The 26,526-nt window shown below is 45.5% G+C and overlaps 1 protein-coding gene across 2 annotated transcripts in view; it reads left to right on the plus strand.

Annotated features, from left to right (window-relative positions):
* Positions 1-26,526, plus strand: part of LOC137299601 (insulin receptor-like) — a 201,675-nt gene that overhangs the window by 128,294 nt on the left and 46,855 nt on the right. For both annotated transcript variants that reach the window (XM_067968460.1, XM_067968461.1), the window contains exons 4-6: positions 9,329-9,471; positions 18,626-18,770; positions 20,574-20,788. In XM_067968460.1, coding sequence (XP_067824561.1) covers positions 9,329-9,471; positions 18,626-18,770; positions 20,574-20,788 — 503 coding nt within the window. The remainder of the gene's footprint in view (positions 1-9,328; positions 9,472-18,625; positions 18,771-20,573; positions 20,789-26,526) is intronic.

Genomic DNA, 26,526 nt, shown 5'->3' on the forward strand with positions numbered 1-26,526 from the left:
GTTCCCCTTCCTGTCAACTGTTGGGAGAGCTGCATCGATGGTTGTGGAGAAGATTACAAAGTACAAATGAGGGATCTGATTTGTTCCATCTTGCTCATCCTTCCATTGAATGACACCCCCATCACATCGTCTAACTGCCTATTGAATGAACCCAGAGTTTTTTTGCCTCCACGCCAGGAGGACCACTCCTGGTGTATATATATCTCTCTCCCTCCCTCCCTCCCTCCCCTCCCTCCCTCCCTCCCTCCCTCCCTCCCTCTCTCTTTCTCTTCATGGAGAATTGCTTCCTAACATCAGTCCTGAACTTGTCTTTTACCATTTGTATCTCTGTTTTATAGTTTTGTAGATGTGGTTTAATTTGGAGTAGTGCTTAGGATTAACCTTTTAATGGTCAAACCTCCTGCAGGCTTGCCTGGTTAGAGAGGGATGCTTGATTTGGAGGAGAAACTAAAATTGGGAGATCAGGAAAAGACCAAAGGGGGAAGATAGAAGAATTTTTAAAAATAGTTTTATTAGAAAATGGAACGCTTTACCGTGTGGCTATTAAGTAAGAGACTATAACATAATTTTAAAAGGATACAGACAGCTGGGCACGAATTGGTTTTGTGGAACGACAAATAGAAGATACTGAACCCCTAAGGTCCACAACATAGTACAAAGTGTAACAAGATTTTATTTTAAATTTAATTCCCCCGTCCTGTCCTCCTTTTATATTCTTGGGGCAGGAAAATGGGATTCGAGTGGACTGCTCCAGTTGAAGAACTGTCTGGCAGCAGCAGTGCGATGAGCCAAATGGCCTCCTGCTGTGCTGCAATTTCTATGATTCTATAAGGAAACAATGCTGTCATTTGAACTATAGAAGAATCTGGCTTATTTGCCCATCCCACCTGAAGGGGAGGACGCCTGTGATAAAATACTCAAAAAAATATTCAGTGAGCTTTCCAAAATAAAATTCTTGTATTTCCTTAAAGGAAGTAAGTAAACACTTTTGATCCGGTAATTTTATCATGGCTTGCTGCACACCATGTTCTCTCAAACCATTCCTTTCCGGATTCTGGTTTAAAAGCAACGTGACTCCCTTTCGATTAAATTGTGCCGATCATTATTCATAAGGAGCAGCACAAGCCAGAGATGTCTTGGTGACCCAGATGTTGTACTATTTCTGGATATGGGAGTGACCGGTTCAGCGCAGCTTATCATGTCAAGTACTCAATCTCCTTAACTTCCATTTATTAAGCATTCCAGACACAAATATTTGAAACCATGTCATCCGAAATTTCCAAAAGATATTTCCTTAACCCTGTCCTGCCCAGGACGGCCAAGTGCATTTCTGCTCCCGGCTTCTGCAGGTGTTTGTACATTGTGGTGATGATGGTGGAAGACTGCGGTACTTCCACCATCAACGAAACAAGTTCGATAGAAAGAGGGGTGCATTCCACATATCCCACATGCTGCAAGATTTGACTTTTCCTGGGTCATTGGAGAGGCTGTCTGAGGCATTGGAAGAGGTGGGCCTCCTATCTACTGTTCTACCAAACGTTTAATGAGGACTGGTGCAGTATGCTGGGAGAGTTTGCAACGCCTGCAACTCACGAGTCTCCAGATCAGCATCGCTCTCCTTGCACCAATATAAAATTGCCTGATTTCTGCTTGGTGTGTGTCCCAGTTCTATTTTGTGTGTGCTGACTGACCTAGAGTGGTTAATTCGCCAGCAGCTTTGCTCCATTTTGATCTGCGACTGAATCCTACCACCGAGTTGCTGAACCAAGCAGGGTTATTAGAGCAGCCATTAGATTATGGCTCGCTGTTGGTACCCAAGTGCCAATTTATTTTTGCAGTTATCTCTGCAAACGCAAGCTCAAATTTGTGACCCCCCCCCCCCCCCCCATTTGTTGTCACAGTGGTGTCTGAATGCACCCCATTTTACCACTTGATATAGAAAAGCAAAGGTATGTTTACTTTGTACTGAGACTGATTTGGATCAGTGAAAGAGCACCATCTGCGACTTGGGTCAGCTGGAGATGGAGTTTTTTATTTGGCAGGCTTTTAATGCTCTGCTTCAACCTCCAGCTGGCAATATCCATCTAAATAGGTGCCTCATCAGTTTGAGATACTTGATTACACGATAGACAGCTCCTGCTGCCTGATCAGAGTGGTGTTGGCAGTGATCGTGTGTAATGTCTATGACCTTAATTGCACTGCTGAAGGAGATATGCAGCTCCTGCATAACACTGTCCAGAGCTTGTACAACAGCGAATGTCGTTTCTTTAAAAAGGAAAGAATAGTTTCTTGTGTGCCTTTTTCACTTTTCGCGCTTCCTTTTTTACGCTCCGATAGTTTCTTCAGTGGCTCTGTCTCAACCTTGTGCTACCCTGGTCAGCAATGTTTGTCAATTCAGTCAGTCCAGGGAGATCCCATGTTCAGTCCCTGGTCTGCGCGAGGTCAGTGTGACCCCAACTAGGGTAGGAGTTGTATCACTACTATTAACCTCACTGCCCTCGGGGGCTGAGAAGTGGGAATATCGCCCAGAGTTCCCACTCCGTATTAGATCTGGTGAAAAGTATGCGGGTCTATGGATGTCTACTGAGGGCAGGTTCGAACTTGGCTGTGACGCAGTCCTACAGTTGGATAACTTGCAAATCTGGCAGTCTGAGCTCGCACAAGAGGACTGTCCATTTGGTGGAGGGAAGGGAGTTGGTGCCTGGTGCTTTCGGCAGGGCAGGGAGGACGGATGAAAGGGAAGCTTTTTTTTTTGTTGCACAGATGTTCTCGCGGTGTTTACACCTGTGTTGCGTTGTAGTTTGGTTGCAGATTTTCTACTGATTTTTTTTCCCCCCCCCACCAGTGCTGCGTCCCGATTTGATTATGTTTGCCTCTTACTGTCCAATTAAGGCAGATTTATGCTGTGTGCTTCTGCACATGAGGCTCTCAGCTAATGTTCTAGCATCTGTACAGCTGGCAAAAGAAACAGATTTTATCCCTTCAGTCAGTGTTGGATTCTCAACCTACTGTTGTAGCTGGTCCCAGGTGTTTTTCTTGAGTGTTCTTCAGTCGTAACTTTCCCAAAATCAGAATTTTACTGAAAGTATGGCTTTTTTCATTTGGTCTTTTACATTCTGTAAGATGACTATATCTTAACCAGCCTCTACTAAAGGCTTGTTTATCGAACCATGGATCACATTTGATTGGGGGGGGTTGACAATGTAATGGTGATTCTTTTCATGTCTTCCAGAAAATGATTACAAGCCCTGCTGATAGGTTAGTGGGGATCGCAGTGCCTGGTGCGGTTCTGACCCCTGCAGACCAAAGGTCCCTTGGTGCAATTCCTGATCTGTGTTGAGTTAACTGATCTCAGCCGGGATGCTGCAACCTGTCTCAGTGCCCTGGGGTAGAGAGGGGACACATCAGCTCGGGTTCTTGTTTCTGGTTGTCAGAGATGTTTGTGTTTCACGAAACCAGCCAATTTGGAACCTTGCAATTTCGTACTCTCGTTTCATTTGCTTTTTTGTTACGCTTAAGTCCAGTGTTAAACGGGCATGCGTGGGGCATTTGGGGAGGACGGGATTGGACTCGACTTGAAGTCTCTCCTTCCAGTGAAGAAAGACAGACTTGCATTTATATAGCGCCTTTCCGACCTCTGGATGTCCCAAAGCACTTTACAGCCAATGAAGTACTTTTGAAGTGTAGTCACTGTTGTGTTGTAGGAAACGCAGCAGTCAATTTGCGCACAGCAAGGTCCTACAAACAGCAATATGATAATGACCAGATAATCTGTTTTAATGATGTTGGTTGAGGGATAAATATTGGCCAGGACATCGGGGAGGACTCCCCAGCTCTTCTTCGAAACAGTGCCGTGGGATCTTTTACATCCACCTGAGAGGGCAGACGGGGCCTCGGTTTAATGTCTCGTCTGAAAGACGGCACCTCCGGCAGTGCAGTGCTCCCTCAGCTGGGAATGTTAGCCGAGATTTTGTGCTCAAGTCTCTGGAGTGGGACACGAACCCACAGCCTTCTGACTCGGAGGAGAGAGTGCATCCCACTGAGTTGTGGCCGACACATTACCCTGCTTGTTCATGAAGAACGGCCGCCTGGGTGAGATACAAGAGGACATCCAGTGCCTCGGCAGCTTTACCCCCAACCAGAGTCGGCACCATAAGGAAAGGAGAGGGGAGGAGGGATATTGAACCCAAAGAATTAGGAAGATAATCTGAGCAGAGCAGCCTGGTGTGGTTGCTTGTAGCTTAAGGACAGCAGCTCCTCTCATCAGTGAAGACTCTGCGGTTTTAATGGAATGGATTTTCATATCTTGCTGTCAGGTTTTGATTTGATAATTAGAATTTATTTTCTAAAATTCAGATGGAAAGGAATTTGGTTACAGCTTTCTCTCTGAGGTCGGGAAGTCTTGTAGACTAGGCTGCTCTCTTGGGACTGATGTTATGTTTGTTTGAGGGGCGAGGCGGGTTTTCATAGCTACTAACCCAACTAGTCTGGGTTGGTGAATGGTTACAAGGAAAAAGATTGGAGGTTATCGCTTGGATCTTGAGTGAAGGTGTTTTGTACCATAAGATGTCAGCAGTTCTGTGATGTTTGGATAAATATGTGCATTTGGCTTGTGTAGGCACTTGTTTCTTCGAAGCTGTCGCTGTACCTAAAGTAAGAACTTACATTTTTATAACACCTTTCCTGTTCTTGGGACTAATGAATTAGACTTGAAGTAAGGTCACTATTGTTATGTAGGGAAATGCACCAGTTTGTGCACAGCAACGTCCCACAAACTGAGATAAATGACCGGTTAATCTGTTTTGGTGGTGTTGGTTGAAGGATGAATGTTGGCCAGGACACTGGAATAACTCCCTGCTTTCCTTCGAAAAGTGCAACGGGGTCTTTTACATCCACCTGAATAGGTAGACCCAGGCCTTGATTTAGGGTCTCCTCCAAGGGTTGGCACCTCTAACAGTACAGCACTCCCTCAGCATAGCACTGAACAGTCTTCAAAGTAATTTGCTGCATGCGAAGCGCTTCAAGATGTTTCTGGGAGACATGATAAATCGCTGTGTAAATCCAAGTGTGGCCTTTACCTGATGCAATCTCATGATGTACTCGCATAGGCAGCAGTATTTAAAAAAGAATGCAGCTGACTTTGGGGCCATAAAATGTCACTGGATAACAACCATGGTACCTTTAGTAAGTGTGACGGTTAAGGGTGTGTGAGGAAGGGATGAAGGACTTTTTTTTTTAATTGCATCTTTAGATTGTCAGAAACTGGGTTTATTTCTGAATTGATTTTTACTGTTAAGCCATGTTGCTTGATAGACTTGCCTAGTTTGGAAAAAGTACTGTTCCTAGAAACAAGTCTAGCAGAGCTGGGTTTCTGACTGACTTGGTTGATCTGGAGTTGTGGGTACTGGATCGAGGTGACTCTTTACATTGAGTCTCCCTCTGGGGCAGTGTCTGGCTTCTGCCCGGCAGTTCCCCACTGAGATCAGTAATCATCTCTATGAGGAATCACAGCGCAACCACCCTGCGGTGTGGTGCATCACGTCATGACTCCCAGCGCGTGCTGCATTTAACCCCGTGCACACTCCCTTTCTTGGCATTCCCTTCTCTCTGCTCTTGTTTAAAAGCACATTGTGTGCTTTTCATTTGCTCTTACTCCATTCCCACATCTATGGAAGAAAAAATTCCATCTGCCCATAACTGCGTCCATGTCCTCCTGTGGGCATTGTTGCTTCTGAAACGTTTAGCTAATTTGTGGTTTGTGACTAAACAATCTTAATTTAAGCCAAATCCTGGTTTTAACATCTGTGTAAACTGTAAAACAAGGGGAGGAATTAATTCCCACTGTGACTGTGATTATATCTACCTCTATCCTCTTTGTTGGGGTTGGGGGAAAGCTGAGTGGGATTTTAGTGTCTCCAAGGTGACTTGCCTGCTGATAGAATTTGGGAACCACTCTCTGACAGACTCGGTCAGCCAATATCCAAGACAGGTCTGCTGTACTCCAGGACATTATGGGTGATTGATTAACCAGCTTGGCTCACTAATGGAGGAGTAGACCCGTCACTGACGGCGTAGACTCTTCCCACTTTGCAAGCCAATGCCCTAACGGGTAGGCTGATCTTGGCTGGACAAGCACCTTGAAGCTCAGTGCTGTTACTCTGCATGGTTTTAGCTGGTAGGTTGCATGATTTTGGCTGGTTTTGCCTATAACTCTCTCTCTCAAGCCCCATGACCTGAAAATTGTAGTGAAGGGTGAGTAGTTACACCATCAATTTACAGGCTTTTCTGAACCTGTAAATTATTGGTGCCCTAATCATCTCTTTGATTTACTCCCTTTTTTTCAACTGATTCTCATGTGCCTACTGAAAACTATCCCATTGGCCCTTGTCCTCGATGCAATCTGAAGACCACAAGGAAACAACAACGCACATTTATATAGTGCATTTAATGTAAATAGACACCCCCAAGCGCTTCACAGAGATGTGAGATAAATGGGCACCAGGCAAAGAAGGAAAGAATTGGGAGGGGTGGGTGACTAAAACGCTTGGTCGAAGAGGTGGTTTTGAGGCAGGTCTTAAAGGGGAAACTCAAGTTTGTGGATTTCCACTCATTTTTGAGTCATTTTGAGAAGGTGGTTGGCTGTAGTCCAGGTTTTGAGACCAACCCTGTGCTCTGCATGTTTAAGACCTCTGGGGTTTGCATAGCTGCCAATTTGCATCAATCCATCTGGAGGCGTTCCAGTTGTATTACTATAGAACAGTTTAATCTGCTTTTGTGAATGTCAGACAGGAACATCTCCTTCTTAGGAACAGGTCTGATCTGTTGAGCAGGCTTGCTTACTTACATAATCGAGTTTTTTTTAGACTTTTTTATTTGGCTGCAGCACATCAAGTGACTTGATGACCGGTTGGTTCTGTGGTTGATGACGTTAATTGCCAGTTAATGACTTGCTGCTGTTTCTAAAATGAACTGCTCATGGTGGTAAGATGGGACTTTGCAGTCTTGTCGTTATTAAGATTTTCCATTAATTTTCAACACCGGCAAAGCAAACATCAATGTTGAAGCCTCAATTTGATCCCTCGCCCTGCCCACCCCAACAGAGTTAAAGCAATCTGGACCCCCCCCCACCCAGTTAAAACCATGAACTCAACCCTCATTCCATTCTAGTCCTTGTCCTGAACACACTATTACTCTGACTCTCGGCCTTTTATGCATCCTCCCCACCTTCACTTCACCATTGGCGGCTGTGCCTTCAGCCACCTAGGCCCCACACTTTGGGATTCCCTCCTTAAGCCCCTCCGACTTTCCAGTTTCCTGTCCTCCTTTCTGGTCCTCCTGTAAGAGCATCCTTAAAACCCACCTTTTTGACCAAGCTTTTAGTCACTCCTCCTTTGTCTCATCATCTATTCCCCCCCCCCCCCCCCTTACTCCTCTGTGAAGCACCTTGGAATGTTTTCTATGTTAAAAGCACTCTACATAACTGCCAGTTGTTGTTGTCATTGTTTGGTTTTAGACTTAATCAGAGGAGAGAATTCCATTGTGTCCCTTCCTGTGTTGAACTATTTTTTTTTCTTCTTGAATTTTTACGAGAGAATCTCCTAGTTTCTGCTGTCTGCCCGGTGAGGGCTCAGACCTGCGCTCAGTTATCTAAAGGCCAGTTCGTGACTGCCCTCCTTGGGAGAGGAAGGGAGAGGACCAGTGAATTTCTCAATAGTTTGACATGGGGCACTGTGATGGGTTTCCACCCATGTCAGAAACTCAGCTGAACCCCAAAATATTGAATAAACGGAGGCTGCACCGCCCCTCCCCCCCCCCCCCCCCCCCCCCACCAAAATCAAACAGCTTGTGGTCTTTCATGACATTCTGACTATGTTCTTGGCTTGGACTTGTCTTTGAATGCTAGCTGATTAATAAAATTGTGGCTGCATTTTTAAAAATTTTTGCCAGTCAGCGATTCAGTCTTAATTTTAGAAAAAAAGTCACCAGTGTCTTCATGCCGCAGCATCCCAGAATTTATTCTTCAGTTGAAATAGACGTGGAGCATTCACGAAACTATACCAAGTATCTACGCTCCAGTCCTTTTTTTAAGAAGGAATCTGAGGATAGAGTATCTGTGAGGCTGTGTAGGTTCGCTCAGTTTGTCTACTAATGCTTCCTGGGTTCCCTGGTCTTTGCCTGATTGAGTTCTGGAGTTGGGGAGTTTTCCTTAAAATTGGCCGCTGTGGTTTTTTTCCCCCGACTGCCCCTGGAGTTGGTATTCTGAGCTGTTGAGGGCGGTGCACAAGGTTGTACCTAGGAGTGGAAAGGGTAAGTGTTGATGGGCCTGACTGCCCTTTCTCACCCTTGTTTTCACGTGTTTGCAGAAGAAGAGTTGAGGGAGATCATTCGATCCATCCAGCTCATCCTTCCATAGACACCCAGGGTCACCCCCCACTTCGCATCAGCTTACTGCCTCGCGTGTGATTCCAGAGTTTTTGTCTCCACTGACCAACCCAGACTGTTCCACACATTCACTCTGTGTGAAGTGGCTCAGTGCTGAACTTGCCTTTTACCAGTTTATTTCCATATTCCAGTTTATTCCCGTATTCTGTTGTGGTTTAACTTAAAAATAGTGTTTAGGATTAACCTTTTCTGTTCTGCTCAATATCTTGTATATCTCTACCAGGGTCCCTCCCGATTGTCTCCTTTCAAGGCTGAAAAGTTCAGGATTTTCTAGCCTCTCCTTATGAATGAGTCCTCTGACAAAGAAGGAACTTGCATTCATATACTCAGCCAATTAATTACTTTTGAAATGTAATCAATGTTTTTTGTAGGCATACACAGGAGCCAATTTGTGCACAGCCAGGTCCCACAAACAGAGAATGAATGATCAGATAATCTGTGTTTGGTGGTGTTGGTTTGAATGAATGTTGGCCAGGACACTGGAAGAATGCCCTGCTGTTCTTCGAACAAGTGCCATCTGAACAGGCAGACGGGGCCTCAGTTTAAGGACTCATCCGACATACAACATCTCTGACAATTGCAGTGCTCCCCTAGTACTGCAGTGTTAGCCAAATTACGTCTCGGAGTGAGGTTTGAACCCACGACCTTCTGACTTGGAAGGTGAAGGTGCTACCACTGAACCAAGCTGACACTTGGAATCGGCTGCACGGCTCTAAGGGATTGAATGTTTCCCTTGTGACCAGACGTGAATGCAGTGCTCAAGGTGCAGTCGGACCAGGTTCCGTAATTCCAGAATGATGGCCTCAAACATATCCCGGCCATACTCGTCACTTGTGCAGTTCCCAGTAACCATTTTGTGTCTTTTTTTTACTCCTTTCTTTGCCAGCCTCCTTTGTACACATTGCACTGGTCTATGTCCAAAGATTTGCTCGGTGAATTTGAAGACCATAGAGTCCGTGACAGCCGCTCAGGAGCTGCGAGGCTGCACCATCATCAAAGGCAGCCTGGTCATCAACATCCGCGGAGGAAGTAAGTACCAGCAGCTTGTGTGAACGCTGCAGTTGCCATCGCACGTTGTCGTTACGTGACTTGTGTACAGTTATTGCAACACTAGCGAATCTACAAACCAGTGGGACTAGTGCGAACGCTCTGAAGTAAACCTTTTTTTGCACACTTATTGGATTGCAGTTGGAGACTGTGTAGAATATAAGGAATAGAGATGGCACGTAATTTAACTTAAAAGGGGGAAGGAAAATGTAGAAAGCAAAAGGAAAAATTGCCTCCTAGTTGGTGCCTTTAATAAAAACAGCATTGTCCTTACAAAAGTAGAAGGGAAAGATTTTGCAGGGTGACGAGGAAAGAGCAGGGGAATGGGACTAACTGGATTGTTCTCGCAAAGAGCTGGCACGAGCTCGTTGTGCCGAATGGCCGCCTTCTCTGCCTTAACCATTCTATGATTCTAAGTAGTGGGTGGCTGGGTACCATTTAATTTGGTAACATCCTGACGGTAATGTTGTCTATTCTGTGAAGTTTTTCTCATTGACTAGCTGGATTAGCGCCCATGGTCGTCAAGTTTTTTGTAGCACTTCAGTAGGCGATTCCCACAGTTCCATTGCATTAGGCAGGAAAGCCTAACACTTGCTTCTATGACAGGAGCTTTCACTATGATGCTGAAGCACTGGAGAAGGTGCAAAAAAGACTTACAAGGATGATACCAGAACTGAGAGGTTCTAACTATCGGGGAAGACTGAACAGACTGGGGCTCTTTAGAAAAGAGAAGGTTGAGGGATGGCCTATTAGAGGTCTTTAAAATTATGAAGGTGTTTGATAGTGTACATAAGAACATAAGAAATAGGAGGAGGAGTAGGCCATACAGCCCCTCGAGCCTGCTCTGTCATTCAGTAAGATCATGGCTGATCTTTGACCTCAACTCAACTTTCCCGCCTAATCCCCATATCCTCCCTCGAGTCCAAAAATCTATCGATCGCAGTCTTGAATATACTCAACGACTGAGCATCCACAGCTCCCTGGGGTAGAGAATTCCAAGGATTCACAACCCTCTAAGTGAAGAAATTCCTCCTCATCTCAGTCCTAAATGGCCGACCCCTTATCCTGAGACTATGCCCCCTAGTTCTAGACTCTCCAGCCAGGCGAAGCAGCCTCACAGCATCTACCCTGCCAAACCCTCTCAGAATCTTACATGTTTCAATGAGACGATCTCTCATTCTTCTGATCTCCAGAGAATATAGGCCCATTCTACTCAATCTCTCCTCATAGGACAACCCTCTCATCCCAGGAATCAATCTAATGAACCTTCATTGCACCGCCTCTAAGGCAAGTATATCCTTCCTTAGGTAAGGAGACCAAAACTGTACATGGTACACCAAGTGTGGTCTCAGCAAAGCCCTCTACAATTGCAGCAAGACTTCCTTACTCTTGTACTCCAAACCCCTTGCAATAAAGGCCAACATGCCATTTGCCTTCCTAATTGTTTGCATGTTAATTTTCTGTGTTTCGTGTACAAGGACACCTAATCCCTCTGAACACCAACATTTAATAGTTTCTCACCATTTAAAAAATATTCTGTTTTTTTTTATTCTTCCTACCAAAGTGAACAACCTCACATTTCCCCACATTATACTCCATCTGCCACCTTCTTGCTCATTCACTTCACCTGTCTATATCCCTTTGCAGACTCTGTCCTCCTCACAGCTTACTTTCCCACCTAGCTTTGTGTTGTTAGCAAATTTGGATACATTACACTCTGTCCCTTCACCTAAGTCATTAATATAGATTGTAAATAGCTGAGGCCCAAGCACTGATCCTTGTGGCACCCCACTAGTTACAGCCTGCCAACCTGAAAATGACCCATTTATTCCTTCTCTCTGTTTTCATTAACTAATCCTTTATCCATGCTAATATATTACCTCCAATCCCATGAGCCCTTATCTTGTGTAACAATCTTTCTTGTGGCACCTTATCGATGCCTTTTGAAAATCCAGATATACTACACTGATTCCCCTTTATCGACCCTGCTAGTTACATCCTCAAAAAACTCTAATAAATTTGTCAAACACGATTCCCCTTTCATAAAATCATGTTGACTCTGCCTAATCATATTATGATTTTCTAAATACGGCGTTACCACATCCTTAATAATAGATTCCAGCATTTTCCCGACTACTGATGTCAGGCTAACTGGCCTATCGTTCCCTGCTTTCTCTCTTCCCTCTTTTCTTTAATAGCAATGTCACATTTGCTACCTTCCAATCCACTGGGACCATTCTAGAATCTGGGAATTTTGGAAGATCACAACCAATGCATCTAGTATCTCTGCAGCCACCTCTTTTAGAACCCTAGAATGTAGGCCATGAGGTCCAGGGGATTTGTCGGCTTTTAGTCCCATTAATTTCTCCAGTATTTTTTCTTTACTAATATTAATTACTTTAAGTTCCTCACTTTCATTAGACCCTTGGTTCCCCACTATTTCTGGTATATTTTTTGTCTTCTACCGTGAAGACAGATACAAAATATTTGTTTAACATCTCTGCCATTTCCTTATTCCCCATTGTATTTTCTCCTGTCTCAGCCTCTAAGGGACCCACGTTTACTTTTGCTACTCCCTTCCTTTTTAAATACTTATAGAAGCTCTTACAACCTGTTTTTATATTTCTTGCTAGTTTACTCTCATTCTGTTTTCTCCCTCTATCAATTTTTTGGTTATCCTTTGCTGGTTTCTAAACCTCATCCAGTCCTCAGGCTCACTACTCTTCTTGGCAACATTATAAGCCTCTTCTTTTAATCTGTCACTATCCTTAACTTCTTTAGTTAGCCACGGATGGATCACTTTTCCCACGGCGTTTCTATTCCTCAATGGAATGTATATTCGTTGAGAATTATGAAATATTTCTTTAAATGTTCACCATTGCTTATCTACTGTCACATCTTTTAATTGAATTTCCCAATCTTTCTTAGCCAACTCGACCGTCATACCTATATAATTGGCTTTGTTTAAGTTTAAGACTCTAGTTTCGGACTTAAGTGCGTCACTCTCAAACTCAATGTAAAATTCTATCATGTTATGATCAGTCTTCCCCCAGAGGATCTCTTACTATGCGATTTCTAATTAATCCTAGATGTTATTGTAGACATACAGAATATACGAAATAGGAACAGGAGTAGGCCAAATGGCCCCTTGAGCCTGCTGTACCATTCAATAAAATCATGGCTGATCTTCTAGCTCAACTCCACTTTCCTGCCCGATCCCTATATCCTAAATATAAGATAGTCACTAATAAATCCAATAGGGAATTCAGGAGAAGCTTCTTTACCCAGAGAATGGTTAGAATGTGGAACTTTCTACCACATGGAGTAGTTGAAGCGAAAAGCATAGATGCATTTAAGGGGACGCTAGATAAGTACATGAGGGAGAAAGGAATAGGTGGATATGCTGACGGAGATAGTTGAAGTAGGGTGGGAGCATAAACAACAGCATAGACTAGTTGGGCCAAATGGCCTGTTTCTGTGCTGTAAATTCGATATAATTCTTTGATGTCATCAAATTAAATTATGGCAGCTGTTTGTGATAGGAGCATAGGAACAGGAGGAAGCCATTCAGAGCTTCAAACCAGCACTGCAATTCAGTTAGATCATGGTTAATCTGTACCTCAACTCATTTACCCACCGTAACTTCATAATTCCTTGATACCCTTACAATACAGAAATCTATTGATCTCAGTCTTGAAAGCTCCAATTGTCCCAGCATTGAAATATTAAATTTTTGTAAGATAAATATTTTTTAGTTAAAGGTACTGACAGGGCATGAAAGAGTGATAAGAACCAAGACTTAGAGACTGAGTGAAGCCTCAGTCTGAGTTGTGTCCTCCCAGGGGTCAGCGATTGAAGCCTTGGGGTTTGGAGGGGGAAGAGTCAGCCTTGCGCTTCGGCCCAGTTGGTTAGTGTAGCCTCAGGCCTAGGCTGCAACCTATCTGGGGTAGCTGAGTGAAAGTCCTCTGGTGTAAGGGGAGAGAGTGGGGCAGCAACAGGTCCAGAGTCTGAAAGGGAGCTGGGCAGATGTGGTGCAAAGACTAAGGAGAGGGGCAGAGCTGGCCCACAGTGAGTGAGAGAGAGAGAGCAGGGGAAAGAACAGATGCACTGGTAGGAAGGAAACCAGAGGGAGTGTGGAGACAGTTTGGGAGGCAGAGGAGCTGGGTCAGCCTGAATGAGCAAGGACAATGTAAGGATTAAAGAAAGGTTGTTTTTGGTACATCTCATTATAGGAGCAGCAGACAGCTTTAAATAGAAGATACCTTAAGATATTTAAAGGATCATTTAAGTATTTAAAGGCTATTTAAGGTTATTAAAGAATAATTTAAGTTGCTTAAAGGATTGTGAGAAGTTTGTAATGACATTATGTAAAGGCCTTACCTGCACTCGGAAAGGGAATAGGAAATGAGAGCAAATAGCCTCAGTGTTAGGTGGCGTCCAGGGTCAGTATTTGCACTCCTGTTGTTTCTGATCTGCAATAATGACCTGCTGTAACCTTTTTAATGTAATAATAAAAAAAATTTCCTTTATTAAGTAAATGAATAGCTTTGTCACCAGGATCCAACCTGCTTCCGTTTTAATTTGATGACATCACGTGATGACACGTTTTAAACTGGTCAAATGTGCTGCGGTTAATTTAGGGAGAGTAGTGGAGAGAGAGGTTGCAGTAAAAGATTTGCAGAGGATTTAGATTAACTATACAACTGGGCAGGCAAATTAGCATAAAGGCAGTTTTAATAAGTACTGCAAATTAGTTGAAAAAATATGCATCTTCTAAATACATAGTGAATGAACTGGCAGAGGGAGACTTAGAAAAAGGAACCAGGAATGGTGGTAAACTGTACGCTTTCAATGTGCAGACAATGTGATGAAACAATTGCAAAAGCGAATAGACTGTAGGGTAAAAAGCCAGAACAGTAGCGTTCAAGCGTAGAGATTATTTGAGGCTTTATTATGCTTTGGTCGGACTTCACTTGGGACTTCTGTGTTCAATTCCGGTCATCTCGTCACAAAAAAAAGGGGGTGAGCCACGAGGATAAAGGTGGCAAACCTCGAGTTCCATAGAGGTGGGGGCTTAAAGGGGGACCTCATTAAGGGATGTAAAATATTAAATGGGACAGAAAGGCGAACGCAGAATATTGCTTCAAAATAAACAATGAGGGGACAACCGGATAAGTACATTTAAAACTGTTTATGAAGAAGAACTTGTTTGCACAGAGTGATCAATGTTTGGGACAATCCGCCAAGCAGGTTATTAACGGCAAAACAATTGGAGGACATTCCAAATACATTAGGATGCTCTAATGAGTGAGTTGGGCTACTGGAGGGATGAGCTTTGATGGGCAAGCGATTGTTTCACATTCTTGGCTCTTGTATAAAGGGCCGTTTGTACGACATGGTCCCCGATTTCGATACTTTGCAAATCTTTCAGCTGTTATTAAAGTGAAGCAATCTGAAAGCACCCTCTGGTGTCTGGTTGTGAATTTGCAGCTGGTTTGGAACTACTCGTTCCAAACACTTATCACTCTGCCTAAACAAATTCTTCTTAGTAAACCGTCTTAAATGTACTTATCCGGTTCTCCTCTCCTGGTTTATTTGGGAGCAATATTCTGCGATTATCTTTCTTATCCCAGTTGGTATTTTATGTCCCTTTTAATGAGGTCTCCCTTCAACAATCACCTCGAAAGTGAGGTTTGCCATACTTTTCATCGTGGCTCATGCCTTTTTTTTGTGGTAGGATGACCAGGATCGAACACACAAGTCCAACCAATGCATAATAAAGCCTCAAATAATTGCTAATTCACAGAGCATTTTTTTGGGGGAAAAAAAGTGATTTTTTTTTTCTTTTTAAATTTTTTTTTGTTTTGACCTCACTTTCCCTCCCCTTTTTCTCAGAGTTGACCTGCTCCTTGGGCTTTGAGCCAGCAAAGAGGTGTGGGAGAGTAGCGTGTGCGCTATCTATTTATCGATAGCATGTTTCCGGCTCCTACAACCGGGAACTGCTGTATAAAATAACCACAGGCGTGAATCCACTTCCTGCCTCTACATGGGAGCATGCTGACCATAAATCATCATGTGCTGCTCCCCTGATGACCAATGAGGAGCTGAACCATTCAGACCAGGGTCAATCACCGGTCTCTGTTGAGTTAACTGATCTCAGTAGACCACCGGTAGGACTAGACACAACTACCAACAAATGCTAATAAGGACACCAGAGGCCCATACAGTGCCAGTGCCCATACAGTGCTCCATCTGCACTTCTGCCTATGCAGTGCTCCAACCACACACGCGCCTGTGCCCATACAGTGCTCCACCTGCACCTCTGCCCTGCCTATACAGTGCTCCGCCCGCGCGGCCGCGCCTGTGCAGTGCTCCGCCCGCGCGGCCGCGCCTGTGCAGTGCTCCGCCCGCGCGGCCGCGCCTGTGCAGTGCTCCGCCCGCGCGGCCGCGCCTGTGCAGTGCTCCGCCCGCGCGGCCGCGCCTGTGCAGTGCTCCGCCCGCGCCTGTGGAGTGCCCCGGCCGCGCACGGCCCGCCCGCACAGTGCAGTGCCCCAGCCACGCACGGCCCCATCGCCGCATATGCTCCACCGAGGTAGCGTCCCATCGCCGCATATGCTCCACCGAGGTAGCGTCCCATCGCCGCATATGCTCCACCGAGGTAGCGTCCCATCGCCGCATATGCTCCACCGAGGTAGCGTCCCATCGCCGCATATGCTGCACCGAGGTAGCGTCCCATCGCCGCATATGCTGCACCGAGGTAGCGTCCCATCGCCGCATATGCTCCACCGAGGTAGCGTCCCATCGCCGCATACGCTCCACCGAGGTAGCGTCCCATCGCCGCATACGCTCCACCGAGGTAGCGTCCCATTGTAGGGGGTGGTCGTGTGTGTCAGCTTCACCTCTGACTTCTGAGCGGTCCGAATCGCTCCCACTCCCTGGGTTCTAGACCTTGGACTTATTTGGGGGTTGTGACAAAGTGCAGCAGACAACTGGTTTTGGTGCAAGAAACTTTGACCTTTATTCAAGAGAGGAAACACAACACAACAATCTTAACACTCTAATAAAATGGGGAACACTTCAGTACACGCGAGGGAAATTACAGTAGAAAGATACCTCACCCCTCCCACATCCCACTGTACTAGTTAGGTTGGACTCTAAAGGACCAGGGATAATGCTCACCAAACGAAACCTTGACAGTAATTCACCCAGAGGTAAGTCAGAAATAGATTGTAGAGTGGAAACTTTGCGGATCTTCGGTTTTCTCCCGAGTTGGTTTTTCTTTGGTCGCGGTGGCTCAATATTACCTGGTTGGTTGGTGGTAATATTCGGTTGGTTGTTTCGTAAGGCCCTTGTTGCCGCGAGGTGTCTGACGGTCATTGGGACTGTTGCTCTGGTTTCTTCTTGTGTGTCGGCCTGCTTCTAGAGCTGCTGTCCTTCCCTGTCCAACTGCTTTCCTTGTTGTCTGCTGGAAACTGCCCTTCTTTCCAGACACGGGCAGAACCAAGACAAGCAGCCCACCAGAGCCAGCAAGCCAGAGAGAGAGAGCTTTCACCTTGTCGATGTCTCTCTCACATTGGTCTGTTTAAACAGTTCTTACAAAGTTCTTTGATGGCCTTTTGATGGTCCCAATCATATTACAAATTGCTTCTCCCAATGTGTCATTGTTTTAATTCTGATTTAGAGCTTGTCACACAAGGCTTCTTTTTGTATCCAACGTCCTAGGTGTTGTTGGTTTTGCTTTAAACAAAGGCATGGTCCCACCATGTCTGGAACAGTTACCTCTTTCAATGGGAGTGATTGTCGACCCCCTGCTGTCCGTTTTGCATTAAAACAGAGTCATGTCTGAAGCAGCAATTCTCCCCACCTTCCACGTGTGAGTTGTGGATTCGTCTGGTGACCTCTCACCGATCCTTCCATTTTAGGATTACAGTCAAGTTTTCCCATACTCGTTTTTTTTAGGGTTTTTCTCCGATTTTTGGGGGAATCTGTGAATTTTGAGAACCTTACACCATCGCCACATATGCTCCACCGAGGTCGAGTCCCATCGCCACATGTGCTCCACCGAGCTCGAGTCCCATCGCCACACGTGCTGCACCGAGCTCGAGTCCCATCGCCACATATGCTCCACCGAGCTCGAGTCCCATCGCCACACGTGCTCCACCGAGCTTGAGTCCCATCGCCACACGTGCTCCACCGAGCTCGAGTCCCATCGCCACATGTGCTCCACCGAGCTCGAGTCCCATCGCCACATGTGCTCCACCGAGCTCGAGTCCCATCGCCACATGTGCTCCACCGAGCTCGAGTCCCATCGCCACATGTGCTCCACCGAGCTCGAGTCCCATCGCCACATGTGCTCCACCGAGCTCGAGTCCCATCGCCACATGTGCTCCACCGAGCTCGAGTCCCATCGCCACATGTGCTCCACCGAGCTCGAGTCCCATCGCCACATGTGCTCCACCGAGCTCGAGTCCCATCGCCACATGTGCTCCACCGAGCTCGAGTCCCATCGCCACATGTGCTCCACCGAGCTCGAGTCCCATCGCCACATGTGCTCCACCGAGCTCGATTGCCATCGCCACTTGTGCTCCACCGAGCTCGATTGCCATCGCCACTTGTGCTGCACCGAGCTCGAGTCCCATCGCCACTTATGCTCCACCGAGCTCGAGTCCCATCGCCACATATGCTCCACCGAGGTCGTGTCCCTTCGCCACATATGCTCCACCGAGGTCGTGTCCCTTCGCCACATATGCTCCACCGAGGTCGTGTCCCTTCGCCACATATGCTCCACCGAGGTCGTGTCCCATCCACATGCCTTAACTTGAGGTTTTTTTGAAGCCAATTGAGCAAAACTGTGTGTTTCAATGGTTCCCAAACTTTTTGGATGCAATCCACCAAAAACTTGTCAGCTTGTCACACCCCTGTAGCTAAGAAGGCTAGTCGCGAGAAGCCTGCAAAATCAAATTTCTCTTGCTTCTCATACCCTCGCTGTCTTCACACACACTTTTTTTACTGTCTCCTTTCTCCATCCCTCCTTCCCCCTTCATCTCTCCTATCTGCCCTCTTTTTTTTGGTGCATGTGGTGGTTGCAGACATGGTGGAGTTGAGAAAATTATAATTTTCCTACTTAACTTTTCAGCCAACATTGCAGCGGAGTTAGAAGCAAACCTGGGTCTGATTGAAGTGATCACCGGCTACCTGAAGATCCGCAGCTCCTACGCTTTGGTGTCACTATCCTTTTTCCGCAGTCTGAGTTTGATCAAAGGCGAAACTCTGGAACCTGGGTAAGTCGTGGAAACGGTGACAGTATAACTTTATAGCAATACAAGTTCTGTATTCCTTCATTCCCTCTGTTACTACAGATTTTTCTTTTTAGTTAATTGACCTCACCCCTCCTTTCCCCGCAATGGTGTAGATCCCGTCGCACTGTTCACCATTGATCAAGCTGTTTAAAAAAAAAAGCATACGGGATCCCTGGCTTTATAAATAGGCATATGGTACAAAAGCAAGGAAGTTATGCCAGATCTTTATAACTCACTGGTTAGACCTCAGTTGGAGTTAGGCATCCAATTCTGGGCACCACACTTTAGGAAGGATGTCAAGGTGTTGGAGAGAGTGCAAAAGAGATTTACTAGAATGGTACCAGGGATGAGGGATTTCAGTTATGTGGAGAAGCTGGGATTGTTCTCTTTAGAGCAGAGGTGGTTAGGGGAGGTTTGATAGAGGTGTTCAAAATTATTGGAGGTTTTGATAGAGTAGATAGGATGAAACTTTTCCCACTGGCAGAAGGGTTGGTAACCAGAGGGACACAGATTTAAGCACCTGAAAGGGCGGTGGAAACTGATTCAATAGTAACTTTCAAAAGGGAATTGAATACATACTTAAAAAGGAAAAATTTGGAGGGCTATGGGGAAAGAGCAGGGGAGTGGGACTAATTGGTAGCTATCTTCAGAGAGCCGGCACAGACACGATAGGCCAAATGATTTTAGAAGTGGATGAGCAATATTACCCTGTGCCAGTTCGGCTCTGTAGATGTCTGCTCGCTGATCCACAATGTGATTTGCCCTTTGAACTTAAAACGAACACGACTCCCTCCATCCCACTTCCCAGTGTGGGGAATGGCATATACAAGCTCGTGTGTGAGACACTCTGGTACCATGCTTTGGAGTGCAGTAGGGGCATGTTCTTGTTAATGGAACTATTTTTCCTTCAAAACCTCATAGCAATCGCTTGACGTGTAAAGACTTTTTCAGCCCATTGTGTTGTAACAGCACAGTTGGCACTTGCACTGCCGAACACAAAGGGATCGGGTGCACATGGAGCCCTGATTTACCAAATTCTTCAGCTAATTAATTCCTCCCATATGGTATAAAAATGATACAGTAAGGAAAACCATCCTTCCGTGGCTGAAATCAGCGAACTCAACAACTTATATTTACATAGTGCCTTAATGTGGAATAGCGACCCGAGGCGCTTCAGAGGTGTAATTGGACGAAAGTGGACGCTGATCTAGAAAAGGAAATATTAGGAGGGGTGACCAAGTGATTGGTCATAGAGATGGATTTTTTTAATGGAGGACTTTCTAGGAGGACATGATGTGGAGATGCCGGTGATGGACTGGGGTGGACAAATGCATGGAGTCGTACAACACCAGGTTATAGTCCAACGGCTTTATTTGAAATCAGAAGCTTTCGGAGCTTTGCTCCTTCGTCAGGTGACGAAGGAGCAAAGCTCCGAAAGCTTGTGATTTCAAATAAAGCCGTTGGACTATAACCTGGTGTTGTACGACTCCATGCATTTTTCTAGGAGGAGAGTGAGATGGAGAGGCGGAGTGGTTTGGGGAGGGAATTCCAGAGTCCGTTCAGCACAGAATGAGGCTTGAACTGGGGCACATTCCTGCTTTGTGTGGCTCAGCACTCCATTTATTCACTGCGTCATTGGGGGAACCGTACATCCATTTTTAATTCCTCTCTTCTGATTTTAAATTCATACATTCAGATTTTTGAATTCACCCTGATTTTAAATTTGTTAAGAATTTTAAATTTGCTTTCAATGTGTCTTTTTTTCTTTTTTTAATTTGACATCAGGAATTACTCCTTCTACGTATTGGACAATCAGAACCTGCAGCAACTGTGGGACTGGAAAAAGCACAACCTGACCATCTCCAAGGGGAAGATGTTTTTCCACTTCAACCCCAAGCTGTGCCTGGCAGAGATATACAAGATGGAGGTAGCTGCAGGGACCAAGGGCCGACAGGAGAAAATGGATATTGCTCAGAAAACTAATGGAGACCAGGCATCGTGTAAGATTTGAAACAACAATATAAGATCAGTTCATGAGTGGTAGAGTTGTGCAACAGTCGTGCTCTGAATAATTAAGTGTTTCTTTGTTTTTCTGTGGTTGATGAGTAAAAGATCACATTATATTAGTAATATTCACACTGCTACTTATCCTTCTGTGTTGAGTAATCAGTGTTGGGGAGTACAAGACTTTTCTACGAAGGGATTACCTCTAAGTAATTACAAGCCATTTACATTGTTCTCCCCTGAACTCAATTGCTGTTGCTGGGTATGGCTCCATTGTTTCCAGTGACCTTCTCCCAAATGGCCTTCCTTCATGTCTGAGCCTGGGCAGTGAGTGTTGACAGACTATGCGGCTCTGGAAGGCATCACAGCCAAACCCGAGCCTCCCCTCACTCACCCAGCAATGTGCATGCTTTCCAGTGGGGCTCACTAGATAGCAATCAGGAGTTGAAAGCCTGGCTGATTTCCCCCCACTCTGGGGCACCGAGGCCACTTGTAGTGTCCCCTCCTGCCATCCGGCTGGCCAGGGATTGAACCTGGGATCTTCCTGATCTTTGTAGCTCAGTTAACAGGAGAACCTACTGCAAGCTAATTGGGACACCACCGATGCAGATTAGTCTTGGATGAAGTAGAGAAGATTTTGTTCCCTGACTGCAACAAAACTGGGACTGCAACGTCAGCAGCAACAACTTGCATTAATATATTGCCTTTCAACGTGGAAAAAGTTCCAAGGTGCTTCAGGGGTGAGGAGAAACAGGCGCCAAGTGAAATGCAGAGAGCTTAAGAGAGGTGACCAATAGTTTGGCTGATGAGATGGGCCTAATGGAGGATGTTGAAAGATGGGATGGAGGTGGAAGGATTTGGAAAGGAATTCCAGAGAGTAGGCAATTTGAAGATATTGGTGCTTGTGATGGGGCGAAGAGAAGGAAGAGTATGCTCATGAGGCCAGAATCTGAGGAATGGAGAGAGTCTGGGAGGCTGTGGTTGTTGGAATGGAGGAGGTTATGGAGATAGGGAGGGGAGAATCTTAACCACCAGACCACCTGCCTGCAGGACTGGCAGCTTTCCCTTTTTATTTCCACTGTCAAAGCAATATGCTATGCTTCCCTGATGGCCCGGTGAGTGACTGAGGCACACAGACCAGGAAAGCCCCAGATTCGAACCCTAGCCTGTGGTGAGTTTGCTGAAATGCATTGTGTGGACGAAGTGCACTAAAGTATTTTACTTGGCGCTTGTCGCTTCTATTCCAACCTCTGCTGGCTCCTTACCCTATAATCGCCTGCCACTTTCTGTATATCACTTGGCACCAAGATTATTTTTTCTAAAACGTTCTTTCAGTTTAAGGTTTTGGAAGAATGATTTAACTTCAAGGCCTGATGGTAGCAATTCCTGAAGTTTGCTTTTTAGAAAAACAAAACACGATTGGGGCCTGTCAAAAACCTGTAGAGGTCTGGGTTTGCAACCAGGATTACTATTTCCTGTCTCCCCTTGGATATAAACTATTATTTATTCCCGGTCAAACCTTGTTACTATTTTGAGCAATTGGAAGACAGATTGATACAAGCTGGTGGAAAGCACCTCAAAATCCCCCCCCCGCCGCCCAATTCCTGGATGGCTCAGTTGTTAGTTAATTGTCCATTTGGAGTTGAGACGTACAGTCCAGGAAGGTCCCGCCCCCTGTATCCTGCGCTAGGAAATTTCAGCTGGAATGACAGTGAGGCTATTACCATTGGTTTCATGCCTCTGTGACGGGGAGTGGAGGAGAGTCCCTTTTGGCCTTCCTAATCACTAATGACTCCTGCTGGGAGGTGCCTGTATTGGGACGTTGGATGAGGGCAAGGTGGGGATGGACTACGATGCCCCCTTCCATGTTCCTACAAACCCTTTAGCCTCACACACATGAAGAGCAGCCATGTGGGTATTGGAAGTTTGCAGTTGCCCTGTAACCATAGCCCAGCTTGAGTCAGTGCCTTGCTTGGAGGTGGGAATATTAAATAATGGAGTTGGCTGAAATCCAACATCATATATCAGTGACTTGGATGAAGGAACAGAGTGTCTTGTGGCCAAATTTGCTGATGATACAAAGATAGGTGGAAAAGCAAGTTGCGATGAGGACACAGTGTCTGCAAAGGGATATTGACAGGTTAAGTGAATGGGCAAAAATTTGGCAGATGGAATATAATGTGGGAAAATATGAAGTCATCCACTTTGGGAGGAAATAAAAAGCAAAATATTATTTGAATGGAGAAATACTACAAAATGCTGCGGTACAGAGGGATCTGGGTGTCCTCGTATATGAAACACAAAAAGTCAACATACAGGTGCAGCAGGTAATCCGGAAGGCAAACGGAATATTGGCCTTTATTTGTAGGGGGATGGAGTATAAAAGCAGGGAAGTCATGTTACAACTGTACAGGGTGCTGGTGAGACCACACCTGGAGTACTGTGTACAGTTCTGGTGCCCTTATTTAAGGAAGGACATACTTGCACTGGAGGCAGTTCAGAGAAGGTTCACTAGGTTGATTCCGGGTATGGAAGGGTTGTCTTATGAGGAAAGATTGAGCAGGTTGGGTTTATACTCATTGGAGTTTAGAAGAATGAGAGGAGACCTTATTGAAACATACAAGATTCTGAGGGGACTTGATAGGGTAGATGCTGAGAGGATGTTACCCCTCATTGGGGAATCTAAAACTAGGGGGCATAGTCTCAGAATAAGGGGTCGTCCGTTTAAGACGGAAATTGGGAGGCATTTCTGCTCCCAGAGGGTCGTGAATCTTTGGAATTCTTTACCCCGAAAAGCTGTGGAGGCTGAGTCATTGAATACACTCAAGGCTGAGTTAGACAAATCTTTGATCAGCAGGGGAGTTAAAGGATATGGGGAAAGGGCGGGAAAGTGGAGTTAAGGTAAAAATCAGATCAGCCACGATCTCATTAAATGGCGGAGCAGGCTCGAGGGGCCGAATGGCCTACTCCTGCTCCTATCTCTTATGGTCTTATGGTCGCTTATAGAACAATGATGTATGCACTGCAGACTGTGCCCTGCTTCTACTGAATGCTACTTTGTCAGGGGGAGGGGGCGGGTAGTGGGGTTTGCTGCTAATCGGTAGACAAATTGATTCTTGAGCTAACTCCCCAGACCCTGACTATATGATTGCTTATAATATCCAGATAATCAGAATGCACTTATACACGTGAGGAAGAAACCCTGACTTGTCCAGAAGGGTAGAATCAATGTATACAGAAAGAATAGGTTCAATGTGGCAATGTAAATTCAAGCAGTGAGCACTAGTTAAAATCATGTTTTAAGACAGAGTCGTAATATTAATGAAAAAAGAAAGACTTTCATTTGCATAGTGCCTTTCATGACCGTAGGAATCCTTAAGCGCTTTACAGCCAGTGAGGTACAAATGAGGCAGAGTACGTAGATCTGGACTCCCCGCCAAGCTAGTTAGGATTCCCTGCTTCCGGGGGCAAGGGCTTGAGGTGGTAAATTTTAAGTCGTGCTCGCCGGGGGAGTTTGCACTGGGGGTCCCCATTTAGTTCTGTCTGCGGAGCTCTTGGCTCGCCTGGCACAAGCCAGCAATGCGATTTTTAAATTACTGGATCATAGAGCCTTGTCCCACGGGTCACTGGGGAAAGTCTGCAGCCAGAACATGAAGACTACAAGTGCGATTTCAGAGCAGCTGCGTGCGCAGAGTTTTTCTCCATCAATTTCTTGAGTCCACCTTGAAGCATAAACGGGTGCAAATCTGGAGCAGCAACCAGATTGTATTGGGGACCTGTTTCCATATGAAGCAGCGCGGGAGCGCAAGTGCTATAAATCATCGGACTGGAAGGAAAAGAAAGAATTAGTGCCTTTTGTGATATCAGGACCTCCCAAAGCTCTTGGTTGTGTGTCATTATATACACGCATGTTTATTCTGAATCGTAATGCTACGCCAACTAAAATTAAGACTCTGTAAAAATTTGAACTATGTGAGGGGAAAGATTGGATTCCCATGCCTGTTGAAATCTATGTGCCCGCAAAACAAGGACAAAAGACAAAATTGTGATATGTCGGGAGTGAGCTGTTACTTATACGAAGATGTGTAAATGGTTCAAAGTATGAGTAAAGATTGTGCGGATGTGTCACGTTGCTGAAGAAAAGCACAGGGCTGCTACGAGGCAAAGAGAACTTAAGGATGGTTGAAACAAGATAAGGGGGAAATCACAGGCGTCAGGGGCCTGACCTTATGGTCCAAATATGGTAAGTAAGCCACGGGAACTGTTCCCGAAAAGTGGGTTACAAGAAGCCTGTGGAGGATAGGTGAATTGCTGTTGTCGGACAAGCAGATCAAGAACTCTCCGAGACAGGTTAAAGCGGGCCAGGGATAGGAGAGCCGATGGACTTTTCAGGTGTACGGACCCAGGTTCTCTCGGAAGGTCGTATGTAATGTTATGCTCAAAATTTAAATGACTAGGAGTAAACTTAGAAATTAGATGTATTAAAGTCTCTGCCTCCCTCTGTTCCTGAGTCGTATCGAAACAAAATAAATTCCCCGGTCAACTCTGTTGCTGACTTGGCTGATGTAATATATGTAAACGGTCACAGGTGGGTTAGTTGTACCCGGATGGTAATTGCAATAACAGAAGTGTAGTCACTGTTAGTAGTGTAGGGAAATGTGGCAGCCAATTTGGACACAGCATAGTCCCATAAACAGCAATGAGATACAGGATCAGGTAATCTGTTTTAGTGATGTTGATTGAGGGATAAATATTGGCCAGGACACCGGGGAGAACGCCCTTGTTCCTCTTCGACTTGGCTCTTTTACGCCCACCTGAGAGGGCAGACGGGGGCCTCTGTTTAATCGGCCTCATCCGACATTCCAGTGCACTCCCTCTGTACTGCACTGGAATGTCATCCTGGATTAAGTCTCGAGTGAGGTTTGAACCCACAACATTTTGACTCTGAGGCGAGTGTGCTCCCACTGAGCCAAACCTTTCAGATTGCAGCTTTGACTAACACTTCGGCTGATGTCTGATTGTAAGAGACTCGTATTTTGAAAGCTACAAGGGATTTTCATTGCTCAAATAGTTTGCCAATTTTTAAAAAAAAATTAATGTTTGTGACACACCTAACTCAAATACACCTCCAAATTTTTTTAATTACCCCCGTGACACACCTAACTAATGCACAGATACACCGAACGAGTTGTTTTGTAAGGCTTTGGCGCAGAGCCTCGTTTGCAGCAAGCACAATGGTTGATAGGACTTTAACCCTATATCCCTGGTTCTCTACCTGAAGTGCTACTGGTGTGGAGCTTTGCACAATTGCCCCTCTGACCTTATGATACCTCCTCCCTGGGGTATCAGTGGTCCTGTGAATAGATCCAAATTACGTTTGCAAATAAATACATCTGACTTTTTGAGTTAATTTCTCGATCTCTCTTCACTTGTTAAGCATTTCAACAGCAGTGTGTCTTTTTATTTCACCCATTTTAAAAAGTTGTTAAGAATGATTTTCTGCCCCCCGGCCCATACTCCTTGCTGAGTTACAGTTCCTCTCTAGTCCCTCATCCAAGTAGCCATTCAGTATCTGGTGGCTGCTCGATTTAGGTGAGGTAAATTTCTGCACTCCTCCAATTCTTGCCTCTTGCGCATCTCCGAATTTCTTCACTCCACCATTGGCGGCCGTAAGCTCTGGAATTCCAGTCCTAACCCTGTCCACCTCTCTACCCCTCTCTCCTTTAAGACGTTC

This window comes from Heptranchias perlo, chromosome 29, assembly GCF_035084215.1.
Source record: "Heptranchias perlo isolate sHepPer1 chromosome 29, sHepPer1.hap1, whole genome shotgun sequence".
Lineage (NCBI taxonomy): Eukaryota > Metazoa > Chordata > Chondrichthyes > Hexanchiformes > Hexanchidae > Heptranchias > Heptranchias perlo.